The sequence below is a fragment of the Balaenoptera musculus genome, chromosome 7 (genome assembly GCF_009873245.2).
Source record: "Balaenoptera musculus isolate JJ_BM4_2016_0621 chromosome 7, mBalMus1.pri.v3, whole genome shotgun sequence".
Taxonomy (NCBI): Eukaryota; Metazoa; Chordata; class Mammalia; order Artiodactyla; family Balaenopteridae; genus Balaenoptera; species Balaenoptera musculus.
Window position 1 is genome coordinate 40,835,745 of NC_045791.1, and position 19,718 is coordinate 40,855,462.

At 37.5% G+C, this 19,718-nt stretch overlaps 1 protein-coding gene across 1 annotated transcript in view; it reads right to left on the minus strand.

The window, feature by feature from the left end:
- Positions 1-19,718, minus strand: part of CCDC148 (coiled-coil domain containing 148) — a 258,625-nt gene that overhangs the window by 178,146 nt on the left and 60,761 nt on the right. Inside the window, exons 2-3 of the mRNA XM_036858270.1 lie at positions 1,055-1,117; positions 5-126 (exon numbers count right to left, since the gene is read on the minus strand). Of these exons, the coding sequence (XP_036714165.1) occupies positions 5-126; positions 1,055-1,117 (185 nt within the window). The remainder of the gene's footprint in view (positions 1-4; positions 127-1,054; positions 1,118-19,718) is intronic.

Here is a 19,718-nt window from a genome sequence, read left to right on the forward strand (position 1 = left end):
TAACCTTTAGCTCCGTAGAGGCAGAAGCTAATTTTTTTGCTTCGGTTAATGCATGCAATTGTTGATAGTCTACTGGTTTATACTTGGTGCTTCTCATTTCATTTTTCATACGAAATACCAGATTATCTGTTTTTCATCAAAAACAGAAAATGACAAAGAAATAGTATTATGTTATTGGAAGTCAAAATAGTTATGGCAACATGTTGACTGCAGGTCTTATTTTTAAAGATTTTTAAGCAAATATGAGAAGTAATATATTGCAATATCTGTAGTATATTTGAACCTCAATTTCTGGAAATTTAAAAAATATTGCCACTATATTCCTTGCATAAAATTACTTCTAAAAGGGCATAAAACGAATACTTCCATTTAAGTTACTATACTGAGAATTTTAGAAAATTATATTGTCAAGATACAAAGTGTGACCATTCTTTTCATTTAAAATGTGTTAGTCATCAACTGTGAATATTTAAGTATCACATTCTTATGAATCAAATTAAGTAAATAGAATTTTTAAAGTCATAGCTGCATTTTTAACTTAGAAAAATTGATTTCAATTAAATACAAAAAAAGGTTGAAACTGAAACCCAAAAAATTTAATAGGCCAGATAAGATTAAAATGATACAAAATGTTTGGGCAGGCATTCTCCATCCAAGCATATAAAATGTCCTAGTTTAGTTTGATACTAACTATTTTGATAAAGTGAAACATAGGTAGAGGATACTCTAAGGCCAAGTAGCGTGAAGTATAAAAATTTGGGTAATTCAAGCATCATTGCCTCAATGATGTGAAAAATTCACCTGTGAGATGTAAGGCAATTAAGATTTATTAAGTATATCATGGATCACATGACTGCAAGAAGCTTCCAAACGATTTAAGGACAAGCACAGGAAAGAATGGTTGGCCTGACTATTGTAAGGGAACTGGAGAAATCTTCAATGTGACCAAAAAATGAACCTTCCATTATTAAACTTTTGAAAATCAACATTCCAATTTTATATCACCCAAAATCCACCATAAATCATAAAACAGGCTTAGAAGTAGAAAAAATACCTGAGGTATCATTTTTCTGAACTGTCATGAATGGTCGGTCTCTTTTATCCATGTTTTCCATATCTGTCAAGGAAACAAAAGAGAGCTAATAACATTTTACAATGTAATTTAAAAAACTGTTTTAAAGATATGTTCATTGTAGTGATTTTTGAAATAAGGTCCAGGACCGGATGCCATAACTCCATGTAGTTTATTAAAATTTGTTTCTCTTTGCTCCTAGAAGCCTCCTTCCATTAGTTTTTTCTCCTTGTGCTTTTCCTGATCTTGGTTTCTCCAACCAATCTCTTATCTCTTAGTTACCCTCTCTTGGATTGTCCCAGTGACTGGTAAATATTTTGTGATTAGAAAATTGTGTATGTTTTATCTTGAGTTCTCGAGAGGAAAGAAATACCTAAATTAAAGAATAAAGCAGCTAGCCAAATTACTTACTACTTCTCTTCAGCAATGCAGTACTTGTGGTGGACATGGGGATGTGCCATCCACTTCTAGAAAGCACTTGATGCTTACCTGTCACCAGCTTCAGGGTTGGACTCAGCTGCAGAGAACAGCCTCACCCAAAGGCACACCATTCCTGGGGTAGCCTATACCCAATGACAGGGTGAGGCAAGGATGTAAAGACCCAGCAGTTTGGGCTTAATGCAGGTCACTCTAGTGGGCAATATTTGCTCCAGAGCTCCCTTTGGGGTTGACCCACACTTTGTTGGACCTGCATTGAAATTGACTTTTTCATTTGCCCAATCTTGCTTCTCCCTTCTTACTTTCACAGGTATGGATCCCTGATAAATATCTAGCACCCCAAACTGCCTCAGCATCTCCTTCCTAAGAACCCAACCTGCAGCAGCACCAAACTGAACTGACATCTTTTTATGGCACCCCCAGGGCAAGATACTAGTCAAGTGGTTCTTTAAATAACAGTACACATTTTTCATACATTTTTGTTCCATATCTGCTAGGTTGAACTGATCGTGTCTAGTGGCCTTTGCAGTAACCTAAATCTTCTTAAATGGAAGAAAAAGTCGCACAAGTCCATGATTTTCAGAAACTCTGCCAAGTTACCAAGAATCATGGAGATTGCTCACCAGCTTTAGGAATATAGGGATAAACCTCAGTGTGTAATTTCTATAGGGTCTCTGTCAAGGAATTCTTGTTTTAACCCTTTGATAATATTGACAATCCTCATACCATCTGCTTTCTACTCATACCCATATCCCGTGCATTAAGATTCTTTTTCATTCTGGAAGATTTTGCACATCTAATCTGTCCACCTGCACTGCCTCAAGCCCCCATCACCTCCGGCCTGGATGACAGAGGCATTCTACTTTGTACCCTTACAGTGCATTCTCCACACAGCAGCCCAAGTAACCTCTTAAAAACTCTAATCTGACCTTGTTGAATCCCTTCAATGGTACCCATACCCTTTAAGATAGTATCCAAACTTCTTTAAATGGCCTATAAAGCCCTGGGTGATCTTGCCTTTGATCATCTCTCTACCCTCATCTCATTCACACATTCCAACCACACTGGTCTTTCTATTTCTCAAACATACCAAGTTCATTCTGCTTCAAGGCCTTCCCACTTGCAGTTCCTTCTGGCATTTAAGGTGAGTGAGGGCTTTGGTCATTTTGGCGACTTACTCAGTTTTCCTGGGTCTCGCCCATGTATACAAGCTATTAAACTTTTGTGTGATTTTCCCCTGTTAATCTGTCTCATGTCAATTTAATTCTTAGAACAACCAGAAGAACCTAGAACGGTAGAGGAAAATTCTTCTTCCCCAACACTATATGGTTCAAACTTAACTATGACCTTGATGAAATAAAATTTCTGAGGGCAAGACAAAAAAAATTTAAACAAAATTTTCATCTGCCTGCTTGGGCCTCTTCCCTCCCCTTTAGAGTGTATTGTGCATCTGCACTAACCAGACCTCCTCAGAAGATCACCTTTCTCCTTAATCTTTTAATGGGTTATGATGACCCACTATTAGCTTTGTAAGCACAGATCTGGATTGTGTAATCTGTCATTTGACTTATAACCCTTTGTCTCAGAAACTTATATAACTGTGCTTTGACCTCTAACCAGTGGAACAGCTCTCAGAGCTTTCTGAAAGACTGTCTCCAGGTAATAATCTTCAGGATGGCTCAAATAAAATTGTCTATTTATTTCTAGATTGATGAATTTTTTAAACATATTTATTGGAGTATAATTGCTTTACAATGGTGTGTTAGTTTCTGCTTTATAACAAAGTGAATCAGCTATACATATACATATATCCCCATATCTCCTCCCTCTTGCGTCTCCTTCCCACCTTCCCTATCTCACCCCTCTAGGTGGTCACAAAGCACCGAGCTGATCTCCCTGTGCTATGCGGCTGCTTCCCACTAGCTATCGATTTTATATTTCATAGTGTATATATGTCCAAACCACTCACTCACTTCGTCCCAGCTTACCCTTCCGCCTCCCCGAGTCGTCAAGTCCATTCTCTACGTCTGCGTCTTTATTCCTGTCCTGCCCCTAGGTTCCTCAAAACCATTTTTTTTTTATTCCATATATATGTGTTAGTATATGGTATTTGGTTTTCTCTTTCTGACTAACTTCACTCTGTATGACAGACTCTAGGTCCATCCACTTCACTACAAATAACTCAATTTCGTTTCCTTTTATGGCTGAGTAATATTTCACTGTATATATGTGCCACATCTTCTTTATCCATTCATCTGTCAATGGACGCTTAAGTTGCTTCCATGTCCTGGCTATTGTAAATAGAGCTGCAATGAACATTGTGGTACATGACTCTTTTTGAAGTATACTTTTCTCAGGGTATATGCCCAGTAGTGAGATTGCTGGGTCATATGTTAGTTCTATTTTTAGTTTTTTAAGGAACCTCCATACTGTTCTCCACAGTGGCTGTATCAATTTACACTCCCACCAACAGTGCAAGAGGGTTCCCTTTTCTCCACACCCTCTCCAGCATTTATTGTTTGTAGATTTTCTGATGATGGCCATTCTCAATGGTGTGAGGTGATACCTCATCGTACTTTTGATTTGCATTTCTCTAATGATTAATGATGTTGAGCATCCTTTCATGTGTTTGTTGGCAATCTGTATATCTTCTTTGGAGAAATGTCTATTTAGATCTTCTGCTCATTTTTGGATTGCATTGTTTGTTTTTTTGATATTGAGCTGCATGACCTGCTTGTATATTTTGGAGATTAATCCTTGGTCAGTTGCTTCATTTGCAAATATATTCTCCCATTCTGAGGGCTGTCTTTTCCTCTTGTTTATGGTTTCCTTCGCTGTGCAAAACCTTCTAAGTGTCATTAGGTCACATTTGTTTATTTTTGCTTTTATTTCCATTTCTCTAGGAGGTGGATCAAAAAGGATCTTGCTGTGATTTATGTCATAGTGTTCTGCCTATGTTTTCCTCTAAGAGTTTTATAGTATCTGGCCTTACATTTAGGTCATTAATCCATTTTGAGTCTATTTTTGTGTATGGTGTAAGGGAGTGTTCTAATTTCATTCTTTTACATGTAGCTGTCCAGTTTTCCCAGCACCACTTATTGAAGAGGCTGTCTTTTCTCCATTGTATATTCTTGCCTCCTTTATCAAAATTAAGGTGACCATATGTGCGTGGGTTTATCTCTGGGCTTTCTATCCTATTCCACTGATCTATATTTCTGTTTTTGTGCCAGTACCATACTGTCTTGATTACTGTAGCTTTGTAGTATAGTCTGAAGTCCAGGAGCCTGATTCCTCCAGCTCCATTTTTGTTTCTCAAGATTGCTTTGGCTATTCGGGGTCTTTTGCATTTCCATACAAATTGTAAAGTTTTTTGTTCTAGTTCTATGAAAAATGCCATTGGTAGTTTGATAGGGATTGCACTGAATCTGTAGATTGCTTTGGGTAGTATAGTTATTTTCACAGTGTTCATTCTTCCAAACCAAGAGCATGGTACATCTCTCCATCTGTTTGAATCATCTTTAATTTCTTTCATCAGTGTCTTATAGTTTTCTGCATACAGGTCTTTTGTCTCCTTAGGTAGGTTTATTCCTAGGTATTTTATTCTTTTTGTTGCAGTGGTAAATGGGAGTGTTTCCTTAATTTCTCTTTCAGATTTTTCATCATTAGTGTATAGGAATGCAAGAGATTTCTGTGCATTAATTTTGGATCCTGCTACTTTACCAAATTCATTGATTAGCTCTAGTAATTTTCTGGTAGCATCTTTAGGATTCTCTATGTATAGCATCATGTCATCTGCAAACAATGACAGCTTTACTTCTTCTTTTCCAATTTGGATTCCTTTTATTTCTTTTTCTTCTCTGATTGCTGTGGCTAAAGCTCCAAAAACTATGTTGAATAATAGTGGTGAGAGTGGACAACCTTGTCTTGTTCCTGATCTTAGAGTAAATGCTTTCAGTTTTTCACCATTGAGAACAGTGTTGGCTGTGGGTTTGTCATATATGGCCTTTATTATGTTGAGGTAAGTTCCCTCTATGCCTACTTTCTGCAGGGTTTTTATCATAAATGGGTGTTGAATTTTGTCAAAAGCTTTTTCTGCATCTATTGAGATTATCATATGGTTTTTATCCTTCAATTTGTTAATATGGTGTATCACATTGACTGACTTGCGTATATTGAAGAATCCTTGCATTCCTGGGATACACACCACTTCATCATGGTGTGTGATCCTTTTAATGTGCTGTTGGATTCTGTTTGTTAGTATTTTGTTGAGGACTTTTGCATCTATGTTCATCAGTGATATTGGCCTGTAGTTTTCTTTCTTTGTGACATCTTTGTCTGGTTTTGGTATCAGGGTGATGGTGGCCTCTAGAATGACTTTGGGAGTGTTCCTCCCTCTGCTATATTTTGGAACAGTTTGAGAAGGATAGGTGTTAACTCTTCTCTAAATGTTTGATAGAATTCTCCTGTGAAGCCATCTGGTCCTGGGCTTTGTTTGTTGGAAGATTTTTAATCACAGTCTCAGTTTCAGTGCTTGTGATTGGTTTGTTTATATTTTCTATTTCTTCCTGGTTCAGTCTCAGAAGGTTGTGCTTTTCTAAGAATTTGTCCGTTTCTTCCAGGTTGTCCATTTTATTCGCATATAGTTGCTTGTCGTAATTGCTCATGATCCTTTGAATTTCTGCAGTGTCAGTTGTTACTTCTCCTTTTTCTTTTCTAATTCTATCGATTTGAGTCTTCTCCCTTTTTTTCTTGATGAGTCTGGCTAATGGTTTATCAATTTTCTTTATCTTCTCAGAGAAGCAGCTTTTAGTTTTATTGATCTTTGCTATTGTGTCCTTCATTTCTTTTTCATTTATTTCTGATCTGATCTTTATGATTTCTTTCATTCTGCTAACTTTGGTTTTTTTTTTTTTTTTTTTTTTTTGGTCCTTCTTTCCCTAATTGCTTTAGGTGTAAGGTTAGGTTCTTTATTTGAGATGTTTCTTTTTTCTTGAGGTAGGACTGTATTGCTATAAACTTCCCTCTTAGAACTGCTTTTGCTGCATCCCATAGGTTTTGGGTCGTCGTGTTTTCATTGTCATTTGTTTCTAGGTATTTTTTGATTTCTTCAGTGATCTCTTGGTTATTAAGTAGTGTATTGTTTAGCCTCCATGTGTGTGTATTTTTTACAGATTTTTTTCTGTAATTGATATCTAGTCCCATAGCGTTGTGGTCGGAAAAGATACTTGATACGATTTCAATTTTCTTAAATTTACAAAGGCTTGATTTGTGACCCAGGATATGATCTATACTGGAGAATATTCCATAAGCACTTGAGAAGAAAGTGTACTTTGCTGTTTTCCAATGGAATGTCCTATAAATATCAATTAAGTCCATCTTGTTTAATGTATCATTTAAAGCTTGTGTTGCCTTATTTATTTTCATTTTGGATGATCTGTCCATTGGTGAAAGTGGGGTGTTAAAGTCCCCTACTATGATTGTGTTACTGTTGATTTCCCCTTTTATGGCTGTTAGCATTTGCCTTATATATTGAGGTGCTCCTATGTTGGGTGCATAAATATTTACAATTGTTATATCTTCTTCTTGGATTGATCCGTTATCATTATGTAGTGTCCTTCTTTGTCTCTTGCAATAGTCTTTATTTTAAAGTCTATCTTGTCTGATATGAGAATTGCTACTCCAGCTTTCTTTTGATTTCCATTTACATGGAATATCTTTTTCCATCCCCTCACTTTCAGTCTGTATGTGTCCCTAGGTCTAAAGTGGGTCTCTTGTAGACAGCATATATACGGGTCTTGTTTTTGTATCCATTCAGCCGGTCTATGTCTTTTGTTTGGAGCATTTAATCCATTTACATTTAAGGTAATTATCGATATGTATGTTCCTATTACCATTTTCTTAAATGTTTTGGGTTTGTTATTGTAGGTGTTTTCCTTCTCTTGTGTTTCTTGCCTAGAGAAGTTCCTTTAGCATTTGTTGTAGAGCTGGTTTGGTGGTGTATTCTCTTAGCTTTTGCTTGTCTGTAAAGGTTTTAATTTCTCCATCAAATCTGAATGAGATCCTTGCTGGGTAATCTTGGTTGTAGGTTTTTCCCTTTCATCACTTTAAATATGTCCTGCCACTCCCTTCTGGCTTGCAGAGTTTCTGCTGAAAGATCAGCTGTTAATCTTATGGGAATTACCTTGTATGTTATTTGTTGTTTTTCCCTTGCTGCTTTTAATATTTTTCCTTTGTATTTAATTGTTGATAGTTTGATTAATATGTGTCTTGGCGTGTTTCTCCTTGGATTTATCCTGTATGGGACTCTCTGCACTTCCTGGACTTGATGCACTATTTCCTTTCCCATATTAGGGAAGTTTTCAACTATAATCTCTTCAAATATTTTCTCAGTCCCTTTCTTTTTCTCTTCTTCTTCTGGGACCCCTATAATTTGAATGTTGGTGCATTTAATGTTGTCCCAGAGGTCTCCAAGACTGTCCTCAATTGTTTTCATTCTTTTTTCTTTATTCTGCTCTGCAGGAGTTATTTCCACTATTTTATTTTCCTGGTCACTTATCCGTTCTTCTGCCTCAGTTATTCTGCTACTGATTCCTTCTAGAGAATTTTTAATTTAATTTTGTTGTTCATCATTGTTTGTTTGCTCTTTACTTCTTCTAGGTCCTTGTTAACCATTTCTTGTATTTTCTCCATTCTATTTCCAAGATTTTGGATTATTTTACTATCATTACTCTGAATTCTTTTTCAGGTAGACTGCTTATTTCCTCTTCATTTGTTTGGTCTGGTGGGTTTTTACCTTGCTCTTTCATCTGCTGTGTGTTTCTCTGTCTTCTCATTTTGCTTAACTTACTGTGTTTGGGGTCTACTTTTCGCAGGCTGCAGGTTTGTAGTTCCTGTTGTTTTTGGTGTCTGCCCCCAGTGACTAAGTTTGGTTCAGTGGGTTGTGTATGCTTCCTGATGGAGGGGACTAGTGCCTGTGTTCTGGTAGATGAGGCTGGATCTTGTCTTTTTGGTGGGCAGGACCGTGTCTGATGGTGTGTTTTGGGGTGTCTGTGACCTTATTATGATTTGGGGCGGCCTCTCTGCTAATGGGTGGGGTGTGTTCCTGTCTTGCTAGTTGTTTGGCATGGGATGTCCAGCACTAGAGATTGCTGGTCATTGAGTGGAGCTGGGTCTTAGCATTGAGATAGAGATCTTGGGAGAGATTTCACTGTTTGATATTACATGGAGCCAGGAGGTCTCTGGTGGACCAATGTCCTGAACTCGGCTCTCCCACCTCAGAGGCACAGGCCTGACACCCAGTCAGAGCATCAAGATACTGTAGCCACATGGCTCAGAAGAAAAGGGAGAATAAAAGAAAGAAAGAAAGAAAGAAAGGAAGGAAGGAAGAAAGAAAGAAAGAAAGAAAATAAAAAGAAATAAAGTTATTAAAATAAAAACTAAGAAAATTATTAAAAATAAAGTAAATTAAAAATTAAAAAAAAGAAAGGAGAGCAGCCAAACCAAAAAGCAAATGCACCAATGATAACAAGCGCTAAAAACTATACTAAAAAACAAACAAACGAAAAATAAATGGACAGACAGAACGCTAGGACAAATGGCAAAAGCAAAGCTATACAGACAAAATCACCCAAGGAAGCATACACATACACACTCACAAACAGAGAAAAAGGAAAAAAATATATACATCTATATATTAAAAAAAAGGGGAAGAGAGCAACTAAATCAATAAAAAAATCTACCAATGATAATAAACTCTAAATACTAGGCTAAGATAAACATAAAAGCAGAAACCAGTCAGTCACACACAGCAAACCCCAAGTCTACAGTTGCTCCCAAAGTCCACCACCTCAATTTTGGGATGATTGGTTGTCTATTCAAGTATTCCACAGATGCAGGGTACATCAAGTTGATTGTGGAGATTTAATCCGCTGCTCCTGAGGCTTCTGGGAGAGATTTCCCTTTCTCTTCTTTGTTCACACAGCTCCTTGGGTTCAGCTTTGGATTGGCCCTGCCTCTGTGTATAGGTCGCCTGAGGGTGTCTATTCCTGCCCAGGCAGGATGGGGTTAAAGTCGCAGCTGATTAGTGGGCTTTGGCTCACTCAGGCTGGGGGGAGGGAGGGGTATGGAATGTGGGGCGATCCTGTGACGACAGAGGCCGGCATGACATTGCACCAGGCTGAGGTGCACCATGTGTTCTCCCGGAGAAGTTGTCCCTGGATCACGGGACCCTGGCAGTGGCAGGCTGCACAGGCTCCCAGGAGGGGAGGTGTGGATAGTGACCTGTGCTTGCACACAGGCTTCTTGGTGACTGCAGCAGCACCCTTAGCATCTCATGCCTGTCTCTGGTGTCCGCGCTGATAGCTGCGGCTCGCACCCGTCTCTGGAGTTCGTTTAGGTGGCGCTCTGAATCCCCTCTCCTCGCACACCATGAAACAAAGAGGCAAGAAAAAGTCTCTTGCCTCTTAGGCAGTTCCAGACTTTTTCCCAGACTCCCTCCCGGCTAGCTGTGGCGCACTAGCCCCCTTCAGGCTGTGTTCACGCAGCCAACCCCAGTCCTCTCCCTGGGATCTGACCTCCGAAGCCCAAGCCTCAGCTCCCAGCCCCCACCCATCCCGGGGGGCGAGCAGACAAGCCTCTCAGGCTGGTGAGTGCTGGTTGGCACCAGTCGTCTGTGTGGGAATCTCTCCACTTTGCCCTCTGCACCCCTGTTGCTGTGCTCTCCTCCATGGCTCCAAAGCTTCCTCCCACCCCCCCACCACCCCCCATCTCTGCCAGTGAAGGAGTTTCCTAGTGTGTGGAAACCTTTCCTCCTTCACAGCTCCCTCGCGGAGATGCAGGTCCTGTCCCTATTCTTTTGTCTCTGTTTTTCCTTTCTTCTTTTGCCCTACCCAGGTACGTGGGGAGTTTCTTTCCTTTTGGGAGGTCTGAGGTCTTCTGCCAGCATTCAGTAGGTGTTCTGTAGGAGTTGTTCCACATGTAGATGTATTTCTGATGTATTTGTGGGGAGGAAGGTGATCTCCACGTCTTACTCCTCCACCATCTTGAAGGTCTCCTGACAACTTGTTATGGAGTCTAAGCTCACTCTGCTCGCTGCATGACAGGCCAGTAAATCGGGAGACAAGGTGTTGAGGCAAGGAATACGATTTTATATCTAGATTGACTATTAATTAATTTTTTCATTGACATATGCATGGTGTAGTTGGCAGGGTATCAGCAAAAATGCCAGAGGACACTTGGAGTCTATGCGGAATGAAGACTTGATACCAACGTGGATCCACTGAGCCCCACCAGCTTTTCAGTACTCCTCAGGTGTTCCAGTGAGTACCCCTGACATCCAGATCTCATTGCTTTTAAATGATGATTATAAAAATTGTATTTGAGCTGTTTTTACGAAAGACTTGGAGTCTTAGGGGGTACTGTTGCATTTCCTAGCAGAGACCTAGGGTGATCTGGGTAGGAGGCCCAGGAAAGCATGGGTGGCTGGGTTTGTTAAATTTGGCTTAAATTGAAAAAAAAAAAAAAGGTTGACATTTGATCTGAACAAAATATTGTTAGTAAAATGAGAGACTGAATTATTCATCTCCAAAGAATAAGGCACATTTGCTCCTTCCAGCCACAAGGTGTTCTCAGGTGATTGAGAACTAGCAGAAATGTCTGAAGATTAATCCTCATGATGTACAGTGGTCTTACAGAGGAGCCTCACTCTAACTATTAAGTAAATACTGCTCTTCCAGAGACAGACGAGATAAAGAATTGTCATCAGTGCTCTGAGGACCTACAGCAGTTTTAGACTGTTGGAGGTAGAAGCAGAGACACATAAAATGAATAGATGCAAGGGCAATTCCTTGGGGAGCTAGACTCAGAAGCAGCACACATTCAATACACCACACTGTCCTCAGAAAGTTGTTCAGATGATAGCTCATATCTAAATTAGGCTCCCCATATTACTCAGCCATAAAAAGAAACGAAATTGAGTTATTTGTAGTGAGGTGGATGGACCTAGAGTCTGTCATACAGAGTGAAGTCAGAAAGAGAAAACCAAATACTGTATGCTAACACATATATATGGAATCTAAAAAGAAAATGTTTCTGAAGAACCTAGGGGCAGGACAGGAATAAAGACGCAGATGTAGAGAATGGACTTGTGGACACGGGGAAGGGGAAAGGTAACCTGGGACGAAGTGAGAGAGTGGCATGGACATATATACAGTACCAAATGTAAAATAGATAGCTAGTGGATAGCAGCCGCATAGCACAGGGAGATCAGCTTGGTGCTTTGTGACCACCTAGAGGGGTGGGATAGGGAGAAGGGGAGGGAGACGCAAGAGGGAGGGGATAAGGGGATATATGTATATGTATAGCTGATTCACTGTGTTATACAGCAGAACCTAACACACCATTGTAAAGCAATTATACTCCAATAAAGACGTCACAAAGAAAAAAAAAAGAACTGTAACAGAACTTTAGCTCCTACATATACAGAAAGTGTGTCTTAGAAAAAAATTAAAATGAATGTACTCAGGATGCTTTGCTTATAAAAAAAATAAATACATAAAAATAAAATAAATAAATTAGGCTCCCAAATTGATCATGGGAAATTGTTCCTCAAAGGTGAAGTAGCTCCCTTGAGGACAGCTACCTGTGGGGATTCCAGCTGGGTTTATGCATGCTTGCAAGTACTTATTAATACTTAGTTGGGAATTAAAGTGAAATGGAGCAAGACCCTATGGGGCCTTCCCATGACAGAATACCCCCCTCCCCCATGTCCTCTGCCTGCCTCTTGTCTGCAGAAAACTTTAGCCAAAGAATAAATTTAATCAGACAAATGAGAAAATGCAGAAGCAAAGGAAAGCAATGAAACAGGACAAAATAATAATAGCTTAGTCATTAAACAAAGTCAAGGACATTTGACATCCTCTTCAAGGGCTATAGATAATATTCTGAGCCATATCCTTTGAGCTGTTTTGTAGATACTGACACCCCCACCCAGTGGAAGAATTTAACTACATGATGACCAGACATAAGCCATGACATAAGCTGCCTCAATTGTGAGAACTGGCCTCAAGGAAATGGGAACAAATTGATCCTGTGACTGAAGATTAACTGTAATTAAAACAATCAAGATGATACTGATCAGACCACTGCATGACTAATTTCAAGATGACTGTCGGAGCTGACTGTGCTGTTCTGTGTGTAGCCCCTTCCCTCTACCTATACACCCCTGAAATGCCCCTTTAAAAGCTCTTGCCCACTGATCAACAGTGGGGAGTTGGTCTTTGGACATGAGTCTGCCTTCTCCCCCAGTTGCTGGCCTCCTGAATAAAGCAAACTTTCCTTTTTACCAATATTTGCCTCTCAAGTATTGGCTTCAAGGGGCGAGCAGCCAGACCTGAGTTCAGTAACAAAAGGAAATCCCTCCCTGAAATGGCCAAGATGGGGTTCTTTTGGCACTCCAAAAGTGATTTTTGGATACAGAGTTAGAGAAAGCCAGCAGAAGGTAAGTTCTTACCATGGCAGTCTCCTGGATCTCTGCCTGCAGGGTCTACTATAAACAAGAGAGGTAAGAGTTTTCTTCATTTCTAGAATTAGATTATCAGGAGAACATATTTGTAGAGCTAGATGCTTGGATCTTCTGAATTGGAAAAACTTCTAAATTGTTAAAATTTTAGAAAGCTATTGAAACTGTGCAACTCAGATTGGGACTCAAACTCAGCCAAAACCCAGATTGGGACTTGAACCCATGGTCTTTTAATTGAGATCACACACCTGGTCTCAGGACTTAATGAAGCTCAGGTTCTTCATGTCTCATCACAGAAGGAATTCAGTGAGAGACAAAGTGATAGGTAAGAAGTGGCTTTATTTAGAGAGAAAAACACTCCACAGAGTGTGGGCCATCTCAGAAGGCGAGAGGCCCTGAAGTATGCCTTGGTTAGTTTTTATGGGCTGGGTAATTTCATAGGCTAATGAGCAGGAGGATTATTTCAACTATTTTGGAGAAGGGGTGGAGATTTCTAGGAAATGAGCCACTGCCCACTTTTTGATCTTTGATGGTCACCTGGGAACTGTCATGGCACTGGTGGGTCTGTCACTTAGCTTATGCTAATGTATTACAATGAGCATATAATGAGGCTCAAGGTCCACTGGAAGTCAAATCTTCTGCCATATTGGACCTAGTTGGTTCTAACCAGTTTTGTCATGTCCTATGGCTATGTCATTCTTTTAAAAGTTGTGCCCTGCCTCCTTCCCTCCTGTTTCACTATAATCTTAAAATATTGTACCTATTTAAATTGATGTACAGAAGTCCCAAAAGGCTTCAAAATGTGAAAATAGCCTCATTGAAGGATTTGTTGTAGCAGGCTAATGAAAGATTAAAGATATAAAATATACCTAAAAGAAAACAAAAATTAAGACCGATGTAACTACTGCTCCCCTCTATTCTCCTTTATTTGAGTGCTCATTCTAGTAATCCTCTGAATTGCCATTCCTCTCTGAAGAGACTATTAAATGGTTACCTTTAGAAACAGGACCACCTGAGGCTATAGGTGAGCCTCTTCAGACCATACTGAGACCATACTGAGGGCCATAAAGAATTTCTTAAACCCAGGGCAGATCCTCAAAATTTTTGTAAATGGATTATTGAGATGGGAGGCCACTGGTCTGACTAAACTGACCATAGCTGATATTCAGATCTTGTCAGAATTTTTTTTTGTTTTGGCCTTCTCCCCTATGCTAAATAAAGGAAAGAAAAACATTCCAACCTAAGTGAATGTGTCTATCAGTCCTTTGATATCATTGAGGTGGCCACCCAATTCTTTGAGGAATTAAAACTAAGTGTCCTGGTTTTACAAATCTAAAGAGCTGTGGATCCAGAGACAATTCAAAGCGAATCAATCTTTTTACCACTCCCCAAACCTTCCCTATTTATCTTAAGAGGCTTTTAAGTAAAAAATTCTGGCCTTAGGAGAACAAAGTCTTCCTAGGAGGAACTTGCATTAATCCTCCTATGCCTTTGAGATGTAAATGTTCTACCTGGTCTTCTCCAGGAACTCTTATCTAGGCCATCTTTTAAAAATGCAAATTTCAGGAAGGTAACTCTTATTAAAAACAAAAGGGCAATAGGTAATTCAGAACTTGAATTGTTAAGGACAAATACAAATCTTAAGTGTCTTCTCTATAAATATTCATAAAAAGGGTTTAGCCATTTTAAACAGGTGACCTTGATTTGTTCCATCTGCCAGAAACTCAATTTGAATCCAACTTCTTTTGTAACTGATGGTTTTTGTATTATTGTATCTGATTCATGGCTGAAATTTTGGAATGGAAACTATGGGGTCACTGTGTCTATTTGTGTGTTTGTATGTATCTATATATGTGTGTTACAGATGTGTGGTATTGCCAAAATTAATTTGTAAAAGAGCTCTATTTAATTGGCTTAAAAGGAATTAAACACTGATATAAATACTTAGAAATAAAAAAGAAACTAACCCAAATGAATTTCAGGATCACATGATCTAGGATTACATTTTAATAAATGAAAACAACTTTAAGTTTTTTGGCTTAATTAATACACACATGTTTTTAGAGTCATCAACATTAAATATAATACTTTTATTGTGCCTAGGTTTACTAGAAATCAAATAAGATCTTATTTCTGTTACAAAATTTGTCAACAAGAAAAATAACTAGATATGATGCAACTTTTAAGTAAATTAAATGTAAATGAGATAAGAGTTTTTAGGTGAATTCTTTAGGAATAATTATGCTTTGGACTGTCTATTTAAAATAAGTTATTCCAGATTTTCGATAACTTGAAACTGCTAAATTAAGTTACATGATGTGATCATTGGATATCCAGGTCATTTCCAAATAAGATACTGGAACATTAATTACTAAAGAAATCTAATTTTACCTATGTTTGTCTTATTAGAGAAAAACTAAATATGTTCGGGTTCATTGGACACATCTTGTACACCCCTGAGGAAAGAACTTAGATTATAGAATATGTTCATAAGTTTGCCAATCAGGAAATGCTGGTATGACAAACAGTTCATAATTACTTGCTTCTTAGTTTTCACTAGAAACTAAGGTTTTAAGGTTAAGAATTCTAATTAAAATGTATAATTAAAACTATTAAAAATTAATAAGGAAAACATTTTTGTATGCAAGGAAAAAGAAAGTATAAGAAATGGAAATGTGTTTTGTTAAGGGAAAAGAAAGTAATTTTGTCCTAAAGCTGGTTATTTCTAAATGGGAAAGAAAACAAGGGACAAATTTATATGGATATAGAAAGTTGTAGAAGATTTGTGAGGGAAAAAAATGAATCTTAGAAAGGAATTCTATGTGTGGTCAGTACTGACTGAGATTGGAACAAATTTAACTGAGTAAATGAATCTTAATATTAAGGGTAAAGTGGTGCAAAACCTGAATTTGGTTCTCTCTCTGTTAAGAGGACAAAGTTTTCTTAGAATATTAATCTGCTTTTGATAACCAATTGTAAAGTTTCTTTACCTTTTAAGTAATCTGTTATAACTTTCTGTATTTGCTTTTGGAGTCTTTTATTGTCACTTTGGTTAAGTGAATACGTATTGTTCCACAGTGACATATGATCCTATTTGACCAAGTGTTTTAAAATCCTTTTGATATTTTTGACAAACTTCCCAAAGATCAAATTCTAATTGAATTTTGTTTGACTGCTAGCTAACTTTGAGGTTTTCTAAAGGGCCCCTGAAGCATCGTGGAGAGAGAAATATTAAACTAATCAGGCTTCTTTGGTAAGTTAAATTATATGGGAAGCATTGTCAAATGAGTGGTAATAAACCTTCTTAGGTTATATTGTATGGGTAAATGTCATTAATATAAACATTCTAGAAATTATATAAAATTCTAAAAGTTGAATATGTCCAAGCAAATCAGTCACAATTCTAGTAATTATCTTAAAATGTGTGCCACAGCAGTAACCAAGTTTCTTTGTCAGCTGTATTGTAATCAGATCCTTAACCATGCCTTTTTAAGTCTTTTGTCATTTATAGACAGTTATTATTTCACTCCAATGCTTTTGCAAAAAATGCTTCATCTTCAAGAAGATTCATAGAAAGTACCCTTTTCATATCATACCACTGAACTTGATAAGAAATTAAAGAATTCTAATGGAAAACCTGATGACTTCATAAAACTGTTAACAGAAGATTAAGATCAAGGATTAGTCACATAAGACTCAGCAAACTGATGAATATGGTTATAATTTTTTTGGTTTTTTGTCTGAAATATTACTGGTTTTTAATCTGTGTTTTCCAGACATAAGGAAACCCTTTTCCTCAAGCTAATTATGACTTATAGTAGTTTGGTAAATTATACCTTTTTAAGTAGAATTGAAACATTTATCTTTTCTCTCTACCTGATTCCTCCAGAAATTGGAAACCTTAGGTTCCCAAAAGCCTTATCAGGTGAATAAGGAAGGCTGCCTCCTGGCAGGTGCAAGAATCTTGAGATATTTGGGGGACCTCGAGAAGAGAGGAATTCACCCAAATTTATAGATATTGCAGGCAGAATCTGATGGCATGCCCTAGGTGTGGCTTTCCTGGCCTTGAACAGCCTTTTAAAAGTTCAATTTGATTGTTTAAAAGTAGCATGACTTTATTTATTATACTTCATCTTTTTCCAAAATGTGTTGTCTTTGTTATGTTTAGATTTCTGTAACTAATGAAAAAGTAAAGTAGATAATCTGATTAAAAGTGAGTATTTGCAAAGATTATAAAAAAAAAAAAGTTCAATTTGAGATTCTTTATAAAAAGTTCCAGCACAGCCAACTTAAAAGAGACTCTATGATCAGTTACACTTATGTAAATAATCAGGCCAAGTTTATTGAAACCAGACTTATTTCACAAATAAATTTGGCTATATTTGGTAGAAATAAGAGTAATTTTAGAGAGAAAAAATTAAGTTTCAGTGGGCATTAAGTTCCAGTGTTGTCTTTGAGGTTTTTGGGGTTTTTTTTTGGTATTTACTGCCTAAGACTCACTTTTCAGATGGCTCCTTGTTGCTGCGTTACAGTATTGTAAAGTTTGTTTCTGAAGCTTATCACAGTAATCTATCTTTGGATGAAGGTCAGATGCCCCATGACCTGAAACCAGAAGATCATGCATACTGGAAAAGACATCAAATTAAGGACTCTTTACCGCCACTTTGGAAGGGCTCATATCAGGTTTCCTCTCCTGAAAGAACGGCAACTTCTGTTTCTGACAAATGACTTTGACTAAGACCAGCACTACCAGGCCAGGGCAAGAAGAAGACAACATCTGAAGTAGAGAGCTGATACAAGATGCCAGACCAGGCTATATACTAATTGCTTTGAGAATGCTCACACTTTCCTTTATGAACCAAATGGATTTATTCCTTGGGCTCAATCATTTGCAAGTTTCAAAAACCAATCCAATTGCTGGGTTTGCAGCCAGTCTCCTACATCCAGTAATCTTAGGTTACCTTGGTGGATTTTTCCTCTCAAAGGCTCTAACTGGATGGCCCTTAGAAATTTTATTTTAGAAGAAAGAAACTCTAGTACTAGGCAAGCCAATATCACTAAGTGGGACCCTCTTACCTGGGCAGTTAATGACACCTGTTCTGAACCTGGCCCTAAATATTCCTTTTCACTAGATGTTAAATACTTCTTATGGAACTCAGTGGATTTATGGAACAAGTTTATGGCCTTTGACTCTCCCCAGGTTGGTTAGGAAGATGTACACTTGGTTTCCCTTGGACTCGAGGTCACCTACAAGTAGCCCTGGAAACAGCCCCTTCCAATCTGCCTTTAATGTGAGCACACTGGGTGCTCACATTAAAGTTTTTTAATGGTGTGACCATTCGGCTGCTATATTCGTTCTTTCACTTGGAATAGAAGATATTATTAATCATATAGAGGCTTTAACAAAATTTATGTAGCTGCTTCGAATAATAGTAATCAAGCCAATAGCTTGCTCAATTTGGAAGTCTCCATGACGATAAAAGTGGTCCTACAGAATTCAATGCATAGCCCTCAAGAGTCTAACTGCTTCCCAGGGGGAAACTTGCACTATAATACATACTGAATGTTGGGTTTTTATACAATAAGTGTCTTCTGATGTAACTCATCTTATGACACATATGAAGAATCAAATTTCTGCTCTGAATGATCAGTTTAAGGGAAATACTAGGAAAATGGTTTGGTTTAGGAGGATCTTGGCTTAAACCTTTACTAATGACATTGTTACTCCTATTGGCAATTTTCATTACAGTTTGTGTAACTAAGCCATTTCCATTTTATGCTTACTTGTGAGAAATTCAAAGTGGCAACTTCAGCCCATAGTTAAAATGCTTTTGGTTGACTAATGGCTACTTGAACAGAATTTTCCATGTTAAATAATTTAAGAACATTTAGTTTTAGAAATTATTTCCATGTTCACATTATGTGACATTTTTGAAATTGCTTGAGTGTTATCAAAATGTTAAGCCTCTTAGATCTACTCATTTACTGAAAATATTTTAAAATAATATATTTTTATGAGAAATTTCCTACTCTGTAGGAAGAACATTTTAATATATAATGATAGCTTTGTGGTAGCTACAGAGCTGAAAAAACATTTTAATATAAAGTTAATTTTAACAGATATGATAGAGAATCTAAACTTAAAAAAATTCACAACCTCAACTAGTTGAGTCCTAATTAGGACTTCTCTAGAGATGAGAAAAAAAATAACAAAGAGATCATTTATGTAACAAGGCAATCTTTTTACACTGCTAAAATTTGTATTCTTCTCTTTCCTAAGAAAATCTCTTTTAATACACCAAGGAAGAAAATGTCAGTTGTACTTAGGCTTAAAATTGTGCAACATATGGAGAGTTTGTTAATTCTAAACTGCTTAATTGTGTAGATTAGCCAATTATCCCATGAGGGTAAGTTTTCAAAGATGCTGGGGATTCTGCCAGGCCAAACAGTGTGAGAACAATACCAATCTGAAGAAATATCTTGTACGTAGCATCAAATTATAACCTTTTTCAAATGAAAGATCTCATGACATTTTAAGCATTAGTTAAAATACTATTGCCAATGTCTAGCTTAAGCAGTATTTTTCCAACCTGCCATATTCTCTTTTAAATTCTAAGCAGAATGGCGCATATTACTTCCATTATGAAACATTATGTATTGTATCAATAGTTAGTATAAAGTAAAATTATT